The sequence below is a fragment of the Lissotriton vulgaris genome, chromosome 5 (genome assembly GCF_964263255.1).
Source record: "Lissotriton vulgaris chromosome 5, aLisVul1.2, whole genome shotgun sequence".
Lineage (NCBI taxonomy): Eukaryota > Metazoa > Chordata > Amphibia > Caudata > Salamandridae > Lissotriton > Lissotriton vulgaris.
The window spans coordinates 1,445,096,087-1,445,114,353 of NC_141693.1; the positions used below are offsets into that span (position 1 = coordinate 1,445,096,087).

General features: G+C 45.3%; 1 protein-coding gene across 1 annotated transcript in view; it reads left to right on the top strand.

Annotated features, from left to right (window-relative positions):
• The window catches only part of PLXNA2 (plexin A2), a 563,332-nt gene that overhangs the window by 90,685 nt on the left and 454,380 nt on the right, over positions 1–18,267 (top strand). Inside the window, exons 2-3 of the mRNA XM_086923371.1 lie at positions 6,536–7,811; positions 17,555–17,737. Coding sequence (XP_086779497.1) covers positions 6,615–7,811; positions 17,555–17,737 — 1,380 coding nt within the window. The 5' untranslated portion in view covers positions 6,536–6,614. The remainder of the gene's footprint in view (positions 1–6,535; positions 7,812–17,554; positions 17,738–18,267) is intronic.

The window sequence follows — 18,267 nt, forward strand, 5'->3', positions numbered from 1 at the left end:
AGCTTGGCTGGTCGTGTTTTGTTGTAATTAGTCCTATAGGGAAGTTTGGGGAGAGATGCTTGAGGACCCCTCTCTAGTGCCCTGGCTGTCATGGACATTTGATTCGTCAGCGTGTCAGCGAAGGTCTCGGGCCTCCGCCCCTCCGCGCACTCTTGATCGGCGCCTGCCAATCACTGCGGGACTCGCCTTGTAATGGAAGATGCTCGACATCCGCTGCGGCGCGCGAGTCAGACGCGGGTCTGGCGGGGCCTGTCATTTGCTGACAGCGGATTTTGTCTCTGTGGGGTGGGGAGGCCGTTTCCTTGTTCGGTGATTTACCATAGAATATTTATTGCTCTGGACAGTATGAATTGATGTATAGAACTGTCGGGCTCTCGTTGACGAGATTGCGTTCCGAGGAACCCTGACTCAGGCAGAAATCCCACTTAAAAGCATGAGGCCATATGGGGGCCGTGCTGCTGAGCCAAACAAAGGGGGGTAGCTTTATGCACACGCGGGGAAGAGCAAACACCGCTGAAATGGATCAATCATAACCTGGGCCTGGTCCGGGTGAGGGGAGGGTGTTGTCAGTAGACTGGAAATGCTGCCAAATGCACAAGGGAGAGAAAGAAGTGTGGTGTTTGCGATACACTAAACCAGCAAAAACATGGCTCAAGAATGCAATCTGGGGTTGTGTGAGGACCCCAGGCCCGTCTAGTCTGTCGCTGTCCTGGCCTTCTTTTGAGTCCTGTGTGAACCATTTGGAGTCCAATGTTCCCCATTCATTTGGAGCCAATTGTTTAATGAAACCGGTATACAAGGCCTTTGTTTTCAGCACAGACATCTGGTCGAGGAACAGGTTGCAAACAAGTAACAGATCCCTGAACAAGTCTTCATGGAGAATTCCAACTTTTCAGTTGGGCGCGTGTCAGCTGGAGACCCTTTACCTAGTCCACCGTTTTAGCCAACAGCCAGAGAGCATGCTGGGACTTTTAGTTTAGTTTCCTCCATTGTGAGATATGGTCTCACAAAATTGCAAACTAGCAACCTGCTATTGGTAAAAAGTCATGATTGGAATACGTTGCTCTTCATGACATGGGGCTAGTTGGTCACGTTGCCAGTGGCAACAAGCTACTCACCTTACATGTCTGACGCCCTGTAACAAAGAGATGCCATCAGACACACTGTGGTACAAATTGGTCCTGATAGACTCTGATGACCAGCAATCTGTTTTCTTTGTTATCCAGGACAGGCTGGATATCAAATCCCATGGATGCTTTAAAAAGAAATAGAACGACCGCAACCATGTCTAATAAAAATCAAACAGAAGAATGTAGTATACATTTGTTTTCAATATTTGAGAGGGGTTTGAGCATGACCTCTAACATATTAGGGTGGCTTTGTACGAAATGAAACTCATTGCATTTCTGCATTGTTACAGATTTTCTGGTGCCCGGCAATTTTTCTCTAGTCTGAGTTTCAGTGGGTAAGGTTTGAAAGTTTTATCTGGAATTTGTACCATAGGCATAGGAGGAAACATAAATACCCCTAATATCTATGTAGATTTCCAAAATATAAGTGTGAGATATATTTTAACAAAATTCAACCAAATTTCCAACACGTTTTAGTAAATATTGACGATGTTATTTCAAAATGTATTGCCAAATCCCATTTCTCGCCGTGCTTTTCATCGAGGATTTAACAGCGGTTAATATTAATGGAGTGGTTGGCACATGGAAGACTTTTTTGGTTAGTACTTATAATATCCACTCCCTTTATGTATCACAAAACCATGGCCCCATTCCTCTGATAACCGCTTGTAGTTAAACTTACTACTGTTTCAAATGTCTAAACTGTGTATTTCAGGATTGTACCTGCAGTCAGCAGCTTAGAATGTGATGTCGCAAAATGAGGAACTGCTTGGCAAAGGTAGAGATAGTGTGGGCCATAACATTCATAGTCAATCCATCTCAATGGATTGAAACCCAATGTAAGTTTTATACTCAGGCATGAATTAGTAATGATGTGTACAAATAGCTTACTCCGAGGCGCACAACCCACTGAGCTGGTGCCCTAGTTATTTTCGAAAGTGTGTAGTGTAGTTTTTCGGATTAAATATTGAGCAAACAGGATTATTGAATTTAAAACGTATTTTGTGTTTCTCACCGTTTAATCTTGCTGTTTCTCTTTATTCCTTCTTACTCTGAGTTATGCCTCCATTCTTTCCCTCCTCTCAATGGTTCTCCGGTGTCAAAACTGATGAATGCTTCCATTGTAAAACTGGATTTCAGACCTCAATATGTTTTTGTTGAGATTCTGTAAATTCATTGGTTCCATGTTTCTCAGCTCTCATCTAATTTCCTTCCCCGTGCATCCGGACGGACGTCCTTTTGCTTCTTAAAACTGTGTGCTTGTAATTAAAAATCCCGTGGGTATGCATTAACTGGCAGCGTTAAAAAAACAAGGAATTCAACGGAAAATTGGGCTTTGGTTAGTAGAGGGTTTTGAATACTGAGTGAATGACACAGGAGGGTTTTGAAAATGCATAGCATCCTGTGCAAGCCGTGCTTTTTACCACAGAAATATAGTCTACGGCCCTGTCACACGCCTCATGCTGGGACACAGTGACACTGACTCCAGTCCTGAACATTTAACCCACAACTCATTGATTACATGTGTGTTAGTGTAATTAATTAAATGGAACCACAGCAGGACTACAGCACCCAGAATGCATTAGGCTGTGACACAAAAGTCCAGAATTGGAAACACTATCTTTAATGACCTAGTGAAAGTGGTCACCCTGCATAAAGTGATGCCAAACTTTCTAATTTAAGACATATCTGTGTCACAACTTTGAGCTCACCTGTCAAATATTTGAAGAACTCGAGTAGGGTTATTTTATCAGCTTGGACAATGGTAAATGGTTGCTTGTTGCAGGAAATGGTGCTTAATTTGGCTGTATATATAGCAGCATTGGTCAACATCTCTAAAGTAAACACCAGGACATAACACAATGACATTCACTTGGCAATATAATAATGCAGTAAAAACACGACAAAACGGTCAAATTGTGAATGCAACACAGTACAACACAACATCACATTGCAATAATACAGCACAAATGAACAAAGATAAGCAGAAGGCATAACTACCACAAAAAATGCAACACAACAAATATACACCAACATTCTTGTTACACATTACCACCTACTGAAATGTGCTTTCGTAAGACATTAGTAACAGGTGTTTGTATCAAGCACTGCCTTACTTGCCGCCAAGAATATGAAATGGTGTGATCCAAAGATCTTTTTGATCTGGCCACTGGACATTCAGGAAGGGCTCAGAGGGTGGAGTGGCCAAGTGGCTCCGTCTCACACACACACCTATTTTCCATTCTGGGACTTTGTTTTTACAAGTCAGTGCATTCTGGGAGTTGTAGGTTTGGTTAATTTTAAATGAGCAGATTGGACCAACACACCAGGTGACAGTGATATATATAAGTAAAGCCCAGGAATGGAAAAAATGGTGTCCGGGAGACATGAAGTCATCTGGTCACCTTATGAAAGGGCGTTTGTGAGTGGTGACCATGTAGGTCCATGTCACAGAACACCGTCCTTTAAGCAGGGGACCTTCGTATTTAACCATTGCACCCAGAAATCTTAAGTAAAAGATAGTACAATATTTGTACGCCAAGCCTACAGGTCCCAGAATGCATTAGTCTGCAAATGGTTGGCCAAGGACTGGAGACGTAGTCTCCTAGTGAGGCCGGGCCATATATTTGTGAGACTGGGCAACCTCAGCTGCCCTTTTTGTGACCCATGTATTAGGATGGTACTTATGTTAGTGTACAGCAGACTGAATGTAAGTATAAAACAACAGTGGGTTTCAGCGATCGGATGCAAAAAAACACCCTGGCTGCAGTGGTGCCCTGAGGCCCCTCCAGAGATCTCCCCCTTCCCTCTGAGAGTACCAGAAAAGGACGGAGTAACTCAGTGCTCACAACCTGTGAGTAGCTCGCCCAGTCCTGATTTCTGTACTGTTGGCACTGAAGTTGAAAGGTGGCCTGTTCACGCCTAGACTGTGGTGCCCGTCAGCTGCACCGTGCTCTGTGCCCAGTGTCCACCCACGGCTGGCCGGGTAGATGTTGGCAGCACAGGCAGAGGTTTGATGCGGCTTCTACATTCTTGGTGTGCGGTGGTTACTTTGTATTGTGGTTGGTGCAGTTCTCGAATAGAGAACACAGGCGCAGGCGCAGTCATGTACCCTCGGAGACAGGCAACATCAACGTTAGCTGGGTACATGTACTTTGACGTGCTTTCAGACAGGTATTTAAAAGTCCTGGCTCAGCTCCTTGATGCAAGTGATCTGGGGCATGTCCTTTACCTGTCTGGGTTCATCACCTGGAAGCGGTATAAAAACTGCAGCTTCCTGGCGCTGCTGCCAGCGTGCGTCAGCCCTGGCCTGTGGGTTGGAAGCGGGCTCAGAATGGTGCCCATGCAGTGCTCGGCCTCTGTGCTGAGACTGCCCTCAGGGCTGCCGTGTGAGATGGTTATTTTAGGTGAAGTCATTGTCAGACACTTGGAAACGTAGTGACGTCAGTTTGTATTTGTATAACACCTACTCTGTTTCTGTGCACTCCCAGTTTTGAAAGATAAGGAGGAACAATCAAAGGCAGGGCAAAGCTTTGCAGAATGTCACACGTCTCGTCAAGGGTCGTAGCTGGGAGTAGATCTGAAGCCTCGCGCCTCCTGGCTCTTGAGCATGTAACTTAGCTGCTAGACTTTCTGTTCCGGCTGGCTGCTGGACAGAAGCCCAGGGGATGGTCATGCAATGTTACATCTCCCAACAGAGGTGCGATTGGAACTTTCAACCAAGCCTTTGGGGCCATGGTGCCCTGAGAAAGAATATGAATCCTTCCAGTTTTCTCTCTAGGAACCTGAGCGTAGGTACCCCCCCACTTGTCACAAAGGACTTGAACCACCCAGACCCTGAAAAAAAATGGCGCGTTGGATGGTTCTACAGATTTAGGCGCATTCCTATGGGATAAAGTGCCCTCAGATGCATCTGATGAGAAAACCGCAAGTCACTGAGAAGATCAGCGACCACAGGGGCAAGAGCGCCTTTATATAGTCGTAGGTCTGAAAAGTAATCTGAAATGTCCCTGTGGTCTACAATTGTTTTTTTTTTTTACTCCTTATAATGTCCAGATTACTTACTACTAATTTTCCTTATACCGAGTTGCACCCTTCATGAAAGTGCTGATTGTGTTTAGGGATTCAGTGAGGCAGAGAGACACCCTGGTAATGCCAGGATGGTTCTTCAGTGAGCCCCTTCACCCTCAGCGCTACTCTTCCTCATCATGGCACTGGAAAGATGCAGGAGTGTAATGAAAATTATCAATAAACTAGTAACGATGGAGCCTTACGGCTTTTGTATCCTTCCACCCCATCACATAAAATATTCATTGGTGTTGGATCCCTCACCCTCTCAACAAATCCTGGTGGAGGCTTCATACGCCAGAACTTACCTGCATTAGGCAGAGCTCTCGAGATTCCCAGCTCCCTGAGTGCCTAGCTCATCAGGCGAGGTACTTGCTTTGCATTCTGGGACAGGTAGTCCTGTTTTTGGGAAACCAGGACTGTAATTTTCCAGAATGAAAAGCAAAAGGCTTGACCAGATAAGGTGCTCTCACATGGACCTGGGAATCTCGAGAGCTCCGAGTAGGTTGTTACATGCGCCTTCTAATGCTCTCTTACAGCCAATACTTCTGGAAACACTACTATTGTCACATAGGGCTATCAATGCGAGACTCATTGAGAACCTGAACATTAACACACTCATGAATGCTGTTATTTACTGTATTGTTAGTAGTACTGGCAGTAGTAGTATTAGCTGAGTTTCTCTAGCCTTCTAACTGGAGGAAATAGGGAAAGATTGTTTTCCCAATCAAGAAAGCCAGACTCCCAAGTCCTGATTTCTGTCACTGACACACTGTGTGATATCAGCAAATTAATCACAGGTATTTTCTGATGCCATCACGGACCCTGTCTAATTTGAATGAGCTTGTGAGAATAGTTCCCTACATTAAGCACCTTCTAAACCACGTTGAATGAGAAAAATATACAGAAATACAATCAATTTCCTTATCATTTTTTTTCCTATATAAAAATAAGCTGGATTTAAGGAGATTTATTGTTTTTCAATGAAGTGAAACGTCGGTCAGGATTAAATAGTTTAAATCCACCGTATAAACCTTCTGTTGGTTTTGTAGAATTAAATATGTTCACTGATGTGGCCGGGGGGAGGGGAAGGGGGCGGGGGACTCTGTGGATGCGAAAGAGTTAAAAAGGAAATTAAGGTCAGCGGAAGCATCTGGCCAGACAACTGCACAGATGAATGGCAAAAATGAAAAGTCTGATGTGTTTACAGAGATGTTCTCCGCTTTTAATGTCATTAGGCGGTTTAAGGATTTCCTTATCTGCAGTCGTGTGTAATTACAGGAGATTAGCTCTCCAGAGTCTCTGAATGTAACTCTCTATTTGGTCTTGTTTTGCAGAATCATGTGAAAGACACCGTGGGTCAACAGCAGCTACAAACAGAGAGGATTTGCTGGGCTGCGTCCTGTCCAACTTAAGATGGCGCCCTGGAGGTGCTGGCGGCGGACATCTTACTCCCGGAACGCCAGCGGTTCAGCACTTTTCTTAAACTTTCTTTTGCTTGCGGTACTGGCTCAGCGTGGTACCAGCACTTCTCCATTCAGCACTTTCCACGCAGAAAACCGAGACTGGACTTTTAGTCACTTGACAGTCCACCAGGCCACTGGATCGGTGTACTTAGGAGCGGTCAATCGAGTGTATAAGCTTTCGGCCAACCTGACACTGCTGGTGTCACACAAGACAGGCCCGGAGGAGGACAACAAATCGTGCTACCCACCCCTCATCGTGCAGCCGTGCTCCGAGCTCCTTACCAAAACGAACAACGTCAACAAGTTGCTCATTGTGGACTACTCCGAGAACCGCCTGCTGGCATGCGGGAGTCTATACCAGGGGGTGTGCAAGCTGCTGCGCTTGGATGACTTGTTTATTTTGGTGGAGCCGTCCCACAAAAAGGAACACTATCTCTCTAGCATCAATGAGACAGGGACCATGTATGGGGTGATAGTCCATACCGAGGGCCAAGACGGCAAGCTCTTCATTGGCACGGCAGTGGATGGGAAGCAGGACTACTTCCCAACGCTTTCCAGCCGCAAGCTGCCCCGCGACCCAGAATCATCGGCCATGTTGGATTATGAGCTCCATAGTGACTTTGTCTCATCTTTAATCAAGATCCCCTCTGACACACTGGCCCTGGTTTCCCACTTTGACATCTTCTACATCTATGGCTTTGCCAGTGGTAACTTTGTCTACTTCTTAACTGTCCAGCCCGAAACTCCAGAGGGTGTCTCCAGCAACTCTGCCAACGACCTCTTCTACACCTCACGGATTGTGCGGCTCTGCAAGGATGATCCGAAGTTCCACTCTTACGTCTCGCTTCCGATTGGCTGCACAAAGAATGGAGTGGAGTATCGCCTCCTGCAGGCGGCATACCTCTCCAAACCTGGTGAAGTCCTAGCCAGAGCACTGGCCATCTCGTCCCAGGACGATGTTCTATTTGCCATCTTCTCCAAGGGGCAGAAGCAGTATCACCACCCTCCTGACGACTCTGCGCTGTGCGTCTTCCCCATCAGGACCATCAACACCCAAATTAAGGAGCGGCTGCAATCCTGCTACCAGGGGGAAGGCAACCTGGAGCTCAACTGGCTGCTGGGGAAAGACGTGCATTGCACCAAAGCAGTAAGAGCATCCTTATTTATGATTTTAGAATTGTTTGAAAGTTTGAAGTGTCTGCCAGATGATCTGTGCATGAACCAATGACAATGTCTGCCCACTCACACAGATATTTCCAATAAAAGTGGAATGCTTCACCGCCAGGCAGTGTGCTTCCACGTTGCACTAAAGGCCCTAGACTGAGAGGGATTAGGCGTTAGGTGGGTGGGCGCCCCTTTTATAATGTATCTAGTCCCTGATTACCAGGCCCAACCCGATCTGTTGATCCCAGGAAGTCCTCCTATGGGACCAGTGCAGTAGCTTGCAGCTGGCACCCTGTCTACTCTGATGCACCGGACAAACTCTGTATCCATCAGCTGATTTCAGGCTGGCCTTCTGTATCAGGAATACTCCCATTATCTGTCAGCTGATCCTGGCTAACCTGTAGGAGTGTTATTCGGGGATTTGTATATCAAGGGTTGTTCTAAACCACGCATGCCACTACGGGCTGCTTTTGAGTGCACACACAAGTAGAGAAAGTAGGGCCTCTAGTTTGCTGCTTACACACCGACCACCACGTACCCAGCCCTAGTCCATCATTCAGTACGGCAGTGCATTCTGGGACTGATGACCTTTGTTATCCAGCTGAACTATCACACCTGAGAGCAGGGACCAGGAAAGGTAAGCCACAGACTCCACACGCGGTGTTCAGCACCCATGCAGGGATCTAGCAGAAGCAGGAGGGGGTCAGCAGCTGCCTTTATACCACTCTCCTTGGTTTAACTGGCCTCGAGACACACCCCAATGGTGCCATGATGATAGGGTGACCGGGCGCCCTCGAGTTTCTGGGATCGTCCGGGTTCTTGACTCCTATTCTGGTCTGCCAGCAGTTATTTTCCAAACCAAATGCCTGTTCTGGTTTTAAGGAGGGTTCAGGACAGCTGAACGTGAACAGTGTCCTTAAAATATATTGCTGGTGCTCAAACTCACATTGGGCCCACTCGGACGAGTGCTCGCAGCGGATCCATTCTGTCACTCCGAAGGCGTGACAGCTGAACTTACCCTCTAACACACCACCTAACATACATAGCATGTCGTAGCATGTCTAACTTTTGTGGCATGTTCCTTGTTCATTACCATTGCAAAAAAATGTGCAGCCCAAGCGAGAGCTCAGATGCAAGCATTGGCAAAGCCAATAGGTCTGGCTTCAATGTGAACGTGCAAACAGCATATGTGCATGCATGTGTTGGCATACCGAGCCAAACTTAGCCGCTCATGCTTTCTTCTCAGTGAAAATAAAGGGCTTCCATAGGCACAATGCAGATTGATCAAAAGCTTTCTTTCTGCCTATGCTTCCTGCATATGAAGCATGTATAACATAAAGAATTAATAGGAAATGATTCTGAGAACTCTTGAAATGTAAAATATCCCTTTGTACGTTGCAATGCAAACAACCTGCACAGTAGATAGAATGGTACACCAGCAGCCAATAGTGTCAGATGAGACAGAAGCACCCCCCTAGGTAAAGCCAAAGCCCACTCTAGGTATATTTGAAAGAATTGTTAAGAAGAGGTCATTCAGATCTCTGCACTTCAAGTCCTACATGAAAGGACTAGTCAGAAGGTCAGGAGAAGGGCATCTCTAGATAAATACCCAGATTGCCATCACTCAGGTTCATACACTTCTTCATTTGAGCCTTATGTTTCAGCATCAGATGTTTCCGAAGCACAAGAGAGGACAGACACACAGATCGGAGAAGCGGAGCAAAATAAAGACTAAATAACCAGCACACGGGGACGAAGGGGGGACCTGCGAGGGTAAGATACAACAGCAGGGAGTGTCTTTTAGTGGTTTAAGAGGCAGGAGATGGATTTAAAACCACCCAGCATTAGTATTCCTGCCGGCGGGTTCTGAGCAGGGCTTCGGGGACCGGCACACTTTCCTTTACAAATTAAGCAACCCTCATCACATGCTCATTCAGGAAGGCCTTCTGCTGTTTTTGTGACTCCACATTTACAGTGCAGATGGATCACAGCATTTGCCTTTCCCTTCCCCTTTGTGATTAGCACACAAATGTCATTCAGTACGGCAGTGCATTCTGGGACTGGTGACCTTTGTTATCCAGCTGAACTATCACACCTGAGAGCAGGGACCAGGAAAGGTAAGCCACAGACTCCACACGCGGTGTTGTAAATAGGCAAATCGGTGTAGCAATGTCTTGGGAACTCTGTCATTATATTCCTAGGTTACAGAGTACTGTGATTGCAGCCCTGTTTCTATGTTACTGCCCTGGTCACTATGCAGAGAGACCCACTGCATATCCGCAGGGAGCCAAGTGGGCATTGTGCACAGGGCCAAAGAGGGACAGGAGAAGCCCTCAGCTGCACTTTGCTTTGAAGGAGAATGTGTGAAGTCCTAATTCCGGCCATCTACATATCGTGAGGTAATACTAAAGGGCTTCAACCACTGGAGAGGCATTTTAGCTTGACCTCCTGGCACACTATTCACAAATTGTTCAGGTGTAGCTTGCGTAGCTTCCCTGATAGTCGCCTCTATAACACATAAAGCACTTTACGCCTTGCAAAGTTTATAAAATGGCTGTCCAATTATCAGTAGAATAGAACATCGTACCATACAGTTGCGGAGAGCTGTGGTGTTTGTGAAATTAATTGTATAACTTTTTATTTCGTTATGTAGTAAATCTTCGATCTGGGATGTCATACATCCATCGCACGCCCCTGAAAGATAGGAGCTTTCAGTGTACTTTCCACAACTTTCTTGACTTTTGAGTGTAAAAGTGTGGGAAAGACTCATATGAAATGCCACACTTAAGGCCCCGTAAGTGTTTGCAAGGTAACACAGACCATGGGATGAACTGCATTACCAACCCCAGACCAGCTGCACCCAATCCAACCCAACCCCAGGATCCAGTTTAGGCCACATGGGTATCTGGTAAGTTGTGCTGGAGTCACAGACTGAGGCAAACAAGGAGAAGTACCATTTACGAGCTGTGCCCTCGTCCCGTGCTTTATTTTCCTTGCACTTGCTGTTCAGTGCCAGTGCAATTCTCTTCTACCAGTCTGTGAACAGTTCGGCTCAGCTCTTAATCCCCACTAGAGCAGAAATGGATGTAAATCCTATTCACGTACATGTTTCCACTATTGACATATTTACGATGCTTCTGCACGCACATCTGATATACGCACAAGCATTTCATCTGGGGGTCGTAGAGTTTGGGGGGGGTCTGCTTTCAATTGCAAATTATTTTTTATTAGATTTTCAAACAGACTGAACAATTTTAGCTGTGTAAGTGGAATTGAAGGAGGATTTTCTTTGCATTTTTTCTATCTCATGTGTAATTGTTTTAATTTCTGAGCGAATGAAGCCACAAGTCAGTACCAATAATAGGTGGCCTAGTCCATAAGGAGTCAATATGTAAGACTTACACATATGCAAGAGTTTACACAAAGACCTTCACTGTTATCACTTCTAGAGGAAACAGGATAACACAAGAACAAAACCAGAGAAAGAGAGGGTGGAGGTGACTTGCCGGATGAATGAAAAGGGGTTTTAGCTGACATGTCGGAGCCACTGAAAAGGGTGACGGATGAAAAGCTTGAGGGGAGGAAGCAGGGGTGTGTGGCAAGAAAGTGTTAGGGAATGAAAGCTTCGGAGATAAACACTTCGTTTGAAGGGACAACCTAAGCCAGTTTCCAAGATGAAGAGTGAAAATTGACCCATATAACCTGAGTCGTTTAATAAATAGATCTGTGATTCACTTTTCCACTCATACCTGTCTTGAAACACTTCCCCAATAGGTTTGTAATGGTCTTCTATATCTCTTGAAGTGGAAGAGAGTCGCCCAGCTGCACTTCAACCCGGATGCAGAACAGCATTGTTCCACACAGCCATTGGCTGACTGAACTGGTTCCTGATAGGTCCAGGATAGAAGGTGGTTCTCTAAGCCGCTCCCAGGACCGCATTTAACAGTCAGAAAGCCCTGTAGGCTTTGCACCTGAGCGAGCAAGAACACCGACGCGACCAGTTTGCAATCAAATCCTCCATCTTGCTGACTCATGACTCAAAAATCAGGTTTGCAAAGCAAGTCACCTGCTTTGTGTGCCCGAGGCAGTAGAAGGTGGTATGGCAGGGACGCTTTGAGACAGTTAATATTGATTGAGAGGCGGGCGGCAGCATACCGATTGTGGTGAAGCTTTCCCACCAGGTGAATTGCTAATTATTTAAAACAACACTTCCCCCTTCAGCAGACACCTCAGAGCATAGGATGCCACAGCGAGAATCAGAAAATGTAAGATGGGCAACTTTCTAATGGGGAAAGTCACCCCATCCAACCAATCAACAGCCAGCTGGGTTTCTTATTTGACTGAATATTTCAGTTTGAGCCTGAACACCACTGTTTGATTGAACAGAAATGTACAGTGTGCTGTTACTAGAGGCCCACTGGCTATCTATCTTAATGGTCAGTGTCTCTAGGTAACAAAAAGCTCGTAGTTTCTACAGACTCCTTACTTACAGTTACGCCCACTGTTTCAGAGGAAGAGCTCCCTATGGTTCCAGTTAAGCACTATCTCTGTATTTCTTATTCTAGTGCCTTCTCTTCCTTTACATGTATATTTGTGTGTATATATATATATATATATATATATATATATATATATATATATATATATATATATATATATATTAAACGTTTTGTGACTCTTCTCATTCTCGGTCGGATTCACAAAGAAAGTCAGAAATGTATATCTTTCTTTGAATTCTCAAACAATTCCAAGCGTACACTTGGAATATTTTGTCTAGCGTAGCTTTCCAGGAATACCCGTGCATTCATTTATGCATTCTGGAATGTAATGCATCGTTCTAAGGCATCGGTCCATTAGTACTGTGTAGATTTTCATTTTTTCTGTTTCTTAAACTTGAATTTTCCATTATAAAAATAATACTATTGATATAGCCAATTTTTATTTATGTGTACAGATAGTTTTGTGAATTAAGCTGTTAGTGTTTCACAATCCTCCCCTATTATTTTTCTAGTGTTTCTCTATCTTTCTTTATTGTGTCACTCTCTTTATTCGAACATCTCGCTGTCTGATCCTCTTTTTCGTCCTTGTTTGTCCTCTCTTCGACCAGTCTCTGCTCTTGGGTGTGGCGGGACCGGTTCTGGCATGGCTGCTACCCAAGACATCTCATCTGGGCCCACACAAAGCCCAAGAGTCCTCAGATGCAGGGGTGTCATCTAATCCGCACATCCTGCCACCGTGTTTGTGGGCTGCTGGCATGTGGCTTAGATCTTCGAAACCTGAGCCAAGCCTGCAATTTTCCACAAGTGGAATCAAAACACATGCCGCGCGGTGGTGTGCCAGAATACCCCAGGGCACAGGCAGCACTGCGGAGCGGCGCTCCTGAGGGTTGCTCTCTGCATCCATGATAATGGCGGCTACTGCGTCATTTGGTGGCCCTGTCTGAATCTTAGGGGCTCCAATTGGCTAGGATCTCAGGTCTCCGCTGTCTTTTGACAACAGAATGCATTCTGGGGGCTGTAGTCTTGATTTGCTTCCATTGAGCCAGTCGGAATAATGCACCCGAGAGCAATGAATCCTAAAGGGAAATCCTTGGAACGGGAACTAGGTGTCTTCACAGCATAGATCGAAGCGTCTAACCTAGTCCCGGGTGTCTAGAAGTCCCATCTGTGCTTTAAAAAAACAAGTGCAGGCGGCAGTGGGCTGTTACATTTGCTTAAGAGTCCAGAGGCATAGAATTTGAGAGCAGAGTGGGTCTGCCAGGTCAAACCAGTCTGCCCATCCTCTCTTTATACCCATGCCAGCATCTGCAGCAATACCCTTAAGTCCTCTGCACCACCCTGACACTCAGTCTGATCTTGTTACTTTTTTGGCTAGTGTGCTATTGGTGTCACTATACCTTAGCCAGGACTTTGTTCCACGCCTAGATTTACCTTTTTCCGTAATAAACTGCCTATCATCACAGCATCTCTTGTTCTCTGAGGCCATCCAGTGAGTGGGTAGGCATCCCTATGTCAGAATCCTTCTTCCTGTGAATAAGATAAAAGGGGGTTTATAATAAAAAACTTTTCATAATCAGACCATGAAATATGCAATATTTATTTCTAATGTTGACAATATTTATCACATGCATAACGAAGATATGTAATAATATTGTGCATGGTCTTAAAGAACACTGCATGAAAGCCTGTTTACATAGACAGCTAGTGTGAAACAAGCATTTGCAGTGCAATAGGTCTCTCATAACTGAAAGTTTGAGCTATTGGCATTGCTAATGATAATGCAACGCCACTAGCTTTAGCTTTCAGTAATGCAAGACCAATTGCATTGCAAATGTATTTTTCTATTTATTTACTTTTTAAGCAATCGCAGCCCCCACGCTTTAGATGTTTAAAGCTAGCGCGTGGGTATCGCAATTGTAACAAAAGTAAAGAAATAGAAAACAAAGGCATGCAGCTGTATTTTTTCTATTTATTGACTTTTAAAGCAATCACGCACCCGCACTTTAGCTTAAGATGTTTAAAGCTAAATCTCGAGTGCCACCTTTGCTACGAAAGTAAACAAATGGAAAACAAATGCCTGCAGTATGCACTTTTTTCTATTTATTTACTTTTGAAACAATTGCAGCGCCTGCGCTTTATCTTTAAGCATCTTAAGCTAAAGCGCATTTGCTTGAAAAGACATTGAAAAAAAAGGCATGGGGATGAATTTTTTTCTCGATTTATTTACTTTTGAAGCGATCGTGGCACCCGCTCTTTAGCTTAAGATGTTTACCGCTAAAACGGGGCGCGCTGTCACTGTAAAAAAAGTAAACAAAATTTAAAAAAAAGGCGCACAGCCGAGTTTGGTGAACCGCAAATATGAAAAGAAAGTTGCGGCTGTCATTATTGCCTCTGAGGCATGCCGTGCTGGTTAAAAAAAAAACATTGGGGTTTGCAGGGAGGAGTGAGTTATTTAAGAAAATAGTGCTCACAGACTGTAATTAAAACATGTAGAGTAAAAACATAAGTAAAAGGGCTGTTCTCATGGGAGGTTACAACAGGAGAAAAGGAGGTACTAAGGAGAGACTACTAAGCCTATTGATGAATCAAAAGCCACCATTTACAAAGGACACTAAAAGGAGCCAATTAAAAAGCAGAACGGGAAATGGGTGGAGCTTCAAGTTCATTCCTGAAGACAGCATGTCTCGAAGAGACAGCACAAGAGCTGCCTAGGCGAGACCGAAAAATGGCTACTTTTAATTAGGTGTCCTTGCGTTATTCTCGTAAAAAAGTTTCAAAACAATTTATAGTGCAGTTTCTCTGGTCTGACAAAACGATGTGTCTGTTCTGTGCCAGATTGTTCTTATTTGCAGGGACAAAGGTCCATATACAGAGGCACTTGCTCAATTGATGGGCAATGGGTATCTACTAAGTCTTGTCTATACTCCTGAGTGTTAAAGAAACCACCTAAGTTGCACAGCAGTGAAACAAGGTGACTTTCACTACACTTTACCTACATGTGATTTGTGTTATATTTTTACATCAATATGTAATGAATAAATGCTCAGCGGTGTATTCTGATACTCTACTTTTAAATCAGTACACATTCCAACACATTTTTTAAACTCGTCAATTACTCCCTGTGGACAGACTCACAAGTACATGATGGTGCGCCACCATTTTTTATTTCAAATGTATTAACAACAGGTGTTATCCTTGGGATAATCACACCCTCACATGTCCATTGTCATCAAAGGGCACACCAATGAGGAGACGGCATGAAGGCCAGGCGATGCTATCCATGTCCTTCCTTTGGTGTTTAGCCATTTCGGATTAGAGGTGTTTCTGGCTTCATTAACTGACCACTGTAGTTGTCACAGCGCACTGAGGAAGTAGCAACACTATTTTTGATGTTCACTACTCAGTTATATGTCATAACAGGTGGTTTCTTTCTGGGGTTCTTATCTGTATGTCTGGGTCGGTAGATCAATGACGTCAGAGATGTCGCTGATCCTGTTTGGATTCTCTCATACTCTATTCTTATTGATGTACACATTGAACTGTGGCTGCTCGAAAGAGGGATACTGGCCTCTTTTGTTGCTCAGTGGCACATAACCACGGGGACTGTTACCCATCAGGACTCGAGGCGCACTAGAAAATCCTGATCATGGCATCATGAACCAAGACAGAGGATTGTTTTCTTACCAAGTGGCCCATTCAGCTAGTCACAACGCTCCACAGTTCCTGGGGCACCAAAAATTCTGAAGCATGGCTAACAAGGACTGAGATACAAGACGGTATCCCTCGGTGATGGCCCCTAATCCTAACCACATACTTTCCTAGGCACTGGGACATATGGGCCATCAAAAAAATCTTATTGCAAAAACAAGAAATTAAATTAATATTGGAAAACAACTTATTCCTAGATACATTGTGCTATTTCTGCAACCGCCATGCTACAGCAGTAAGAAAACACTGGGGATATGAAAAGCTGGTTTGTGAAGGATGCAGCCCACGCAGCCCGACCAGAGGCCTGCTTTCATCACCTTGTTCCTCTCCATAGACTCCTTTTAGAACTAATTTTATCATCCAAGGCCAGCTTCTGAAATGTATACATGGTGCTGAAAATGCCATTTGTGAGACCTCTGCTCGAGTCTATGGGGGTCCAAAATGTAAAGGCTTTGCTGTAAAGCTGGGCCTATTCTGAATTACAAAAAGGCTCAACTAGAGGTGCGAGGGAAGAGCCTTAGAAGTCTAGCGGGGTTTCTGAATCCCAGTTCCAGCCTGACTGTTTCTTTCACTGTAATGCGTCATTTAAATTGTTGAATCTATGACTATTGACTGTGTTGTCAATTATACCACACTGCATCGGGTTCTAAGCTTCACAAGTCCCCAGACAGAGCTCTGGCTTTCACTGCTGGGCCACCGCTACCACCGGAGAGTTACAACTGAAAAGTCAGTCAATCAATCAGCAGATTTGTAAAGTGCTACTTGTCACCTGTGAGGGTATCCAGGCGCTGTCCAAGCCACTAGAGTCCTGGGTCGATCGAGAAAATATTCAGAATGACCTTTGGAACAGCAATGGGCTCCTTGCAACCAACAGGATTTTAAGAAAAGTGTGACACGTCAGCTACAAGCTGCTTTTCACAGTCCTTGTGGTTTAAGCTATTCAGCCATGTGGCCTCCCAACTTTGGAATGCCTCTAGTGTGATTGTTGTTCTGGTAGATGATGTCCAATCTCTCATTTCTTGTCCTGTCAGACCCCCCAAGCATTCTTCACCCTCAGACGGCAGGTGTTTCCTTGCCCACCAGCCTCTTGAGAGGAGGTCACTGCCCTGGCCTCGGGGAGGCACTCTGTAGGCAGCCTCTCTCTGTCTCATCCATTCCATAATGGGGACTTCTCCCTAATCCCGCAGCTGAGACTGGGCACGGGGCACGGGGCACGCTGTTTGAGATTATACATGATCACTACGAAAATGTTTACATATTCTTTCATGGTTACGCTAAAACCTCAGTATGTCTCCACCACAGACACCATCACCTATTTGAATACAGAAGGGGGATAAAGTGACTTGGTACCGTAAAAATATTTTTCAAGTGTTTTTTTCCCTTTTGTGGGGTAGAGGCCATAAGTTTCTGGTAGGCTGGAGGGAGACTCTAGTGACAAATAAAGCATGTCTCTTTGTGCACCCATAGCTATCCATCTACACTTCCCAGTGACTGACCGTGTGTATTTGCTTTTTTGCAGCCTGTGCCCATCGACGACAACTTTTGTGGCTTGGACATCAACCAGCCGCTTGGAGGGTCCACCATGGTGGAGGGCGTGCCTGTGTTCACGGAGACCCGCGACCGCATGACGTCAGTTGCCTCATACGTCTACAATGACTACAGCGTGGTCTTCGTGGGCACCAGAAGTGGGAAGCTGAAGAAGGTAAGCCCAGCCCTACCCTGCAGCAGTTTTGGAGGGTTTCCTGTTTCAGTGCCTTTTGTAGCAGCACAGTGACGCCTGTTACACAGTTTTGTGGAGAGCAAAGCTTGGCACCTCAAACATACATCACTATCCCTGTCACATGATGTTCGATTTTGGGTGTCGAGAAGACCTTTAGGGCTGGCAAAGAGTTATTCAGATGTCAGGAAGGGACCTGACATGTTATTGACTCCGGATCCTAGTGGTTAGGCCAGGGAGGCCCCGACAACTCTCTGGTCTGAAAGTGGGCGAGCCGGTTGTGAAGGCAGGCTGTACAGACTCGATGACCTTTGTTAGGGGAGTTTTGAGGCAGATTCCTATCAAGGTGTGAGGGTGCAGGGCCCTGGGGTCACCAGCATGCTTTCTGTACACACCCTTCACCTGCTGGCGCATTCCTGCCTGTTTTCACCACAGATGGAGGCTGCATAGGTCCCCAGGGCGCATAGATACCGGTGCTGTCTGTATTGTAAATGGGGCAGGTTTCGGTGGAGGGC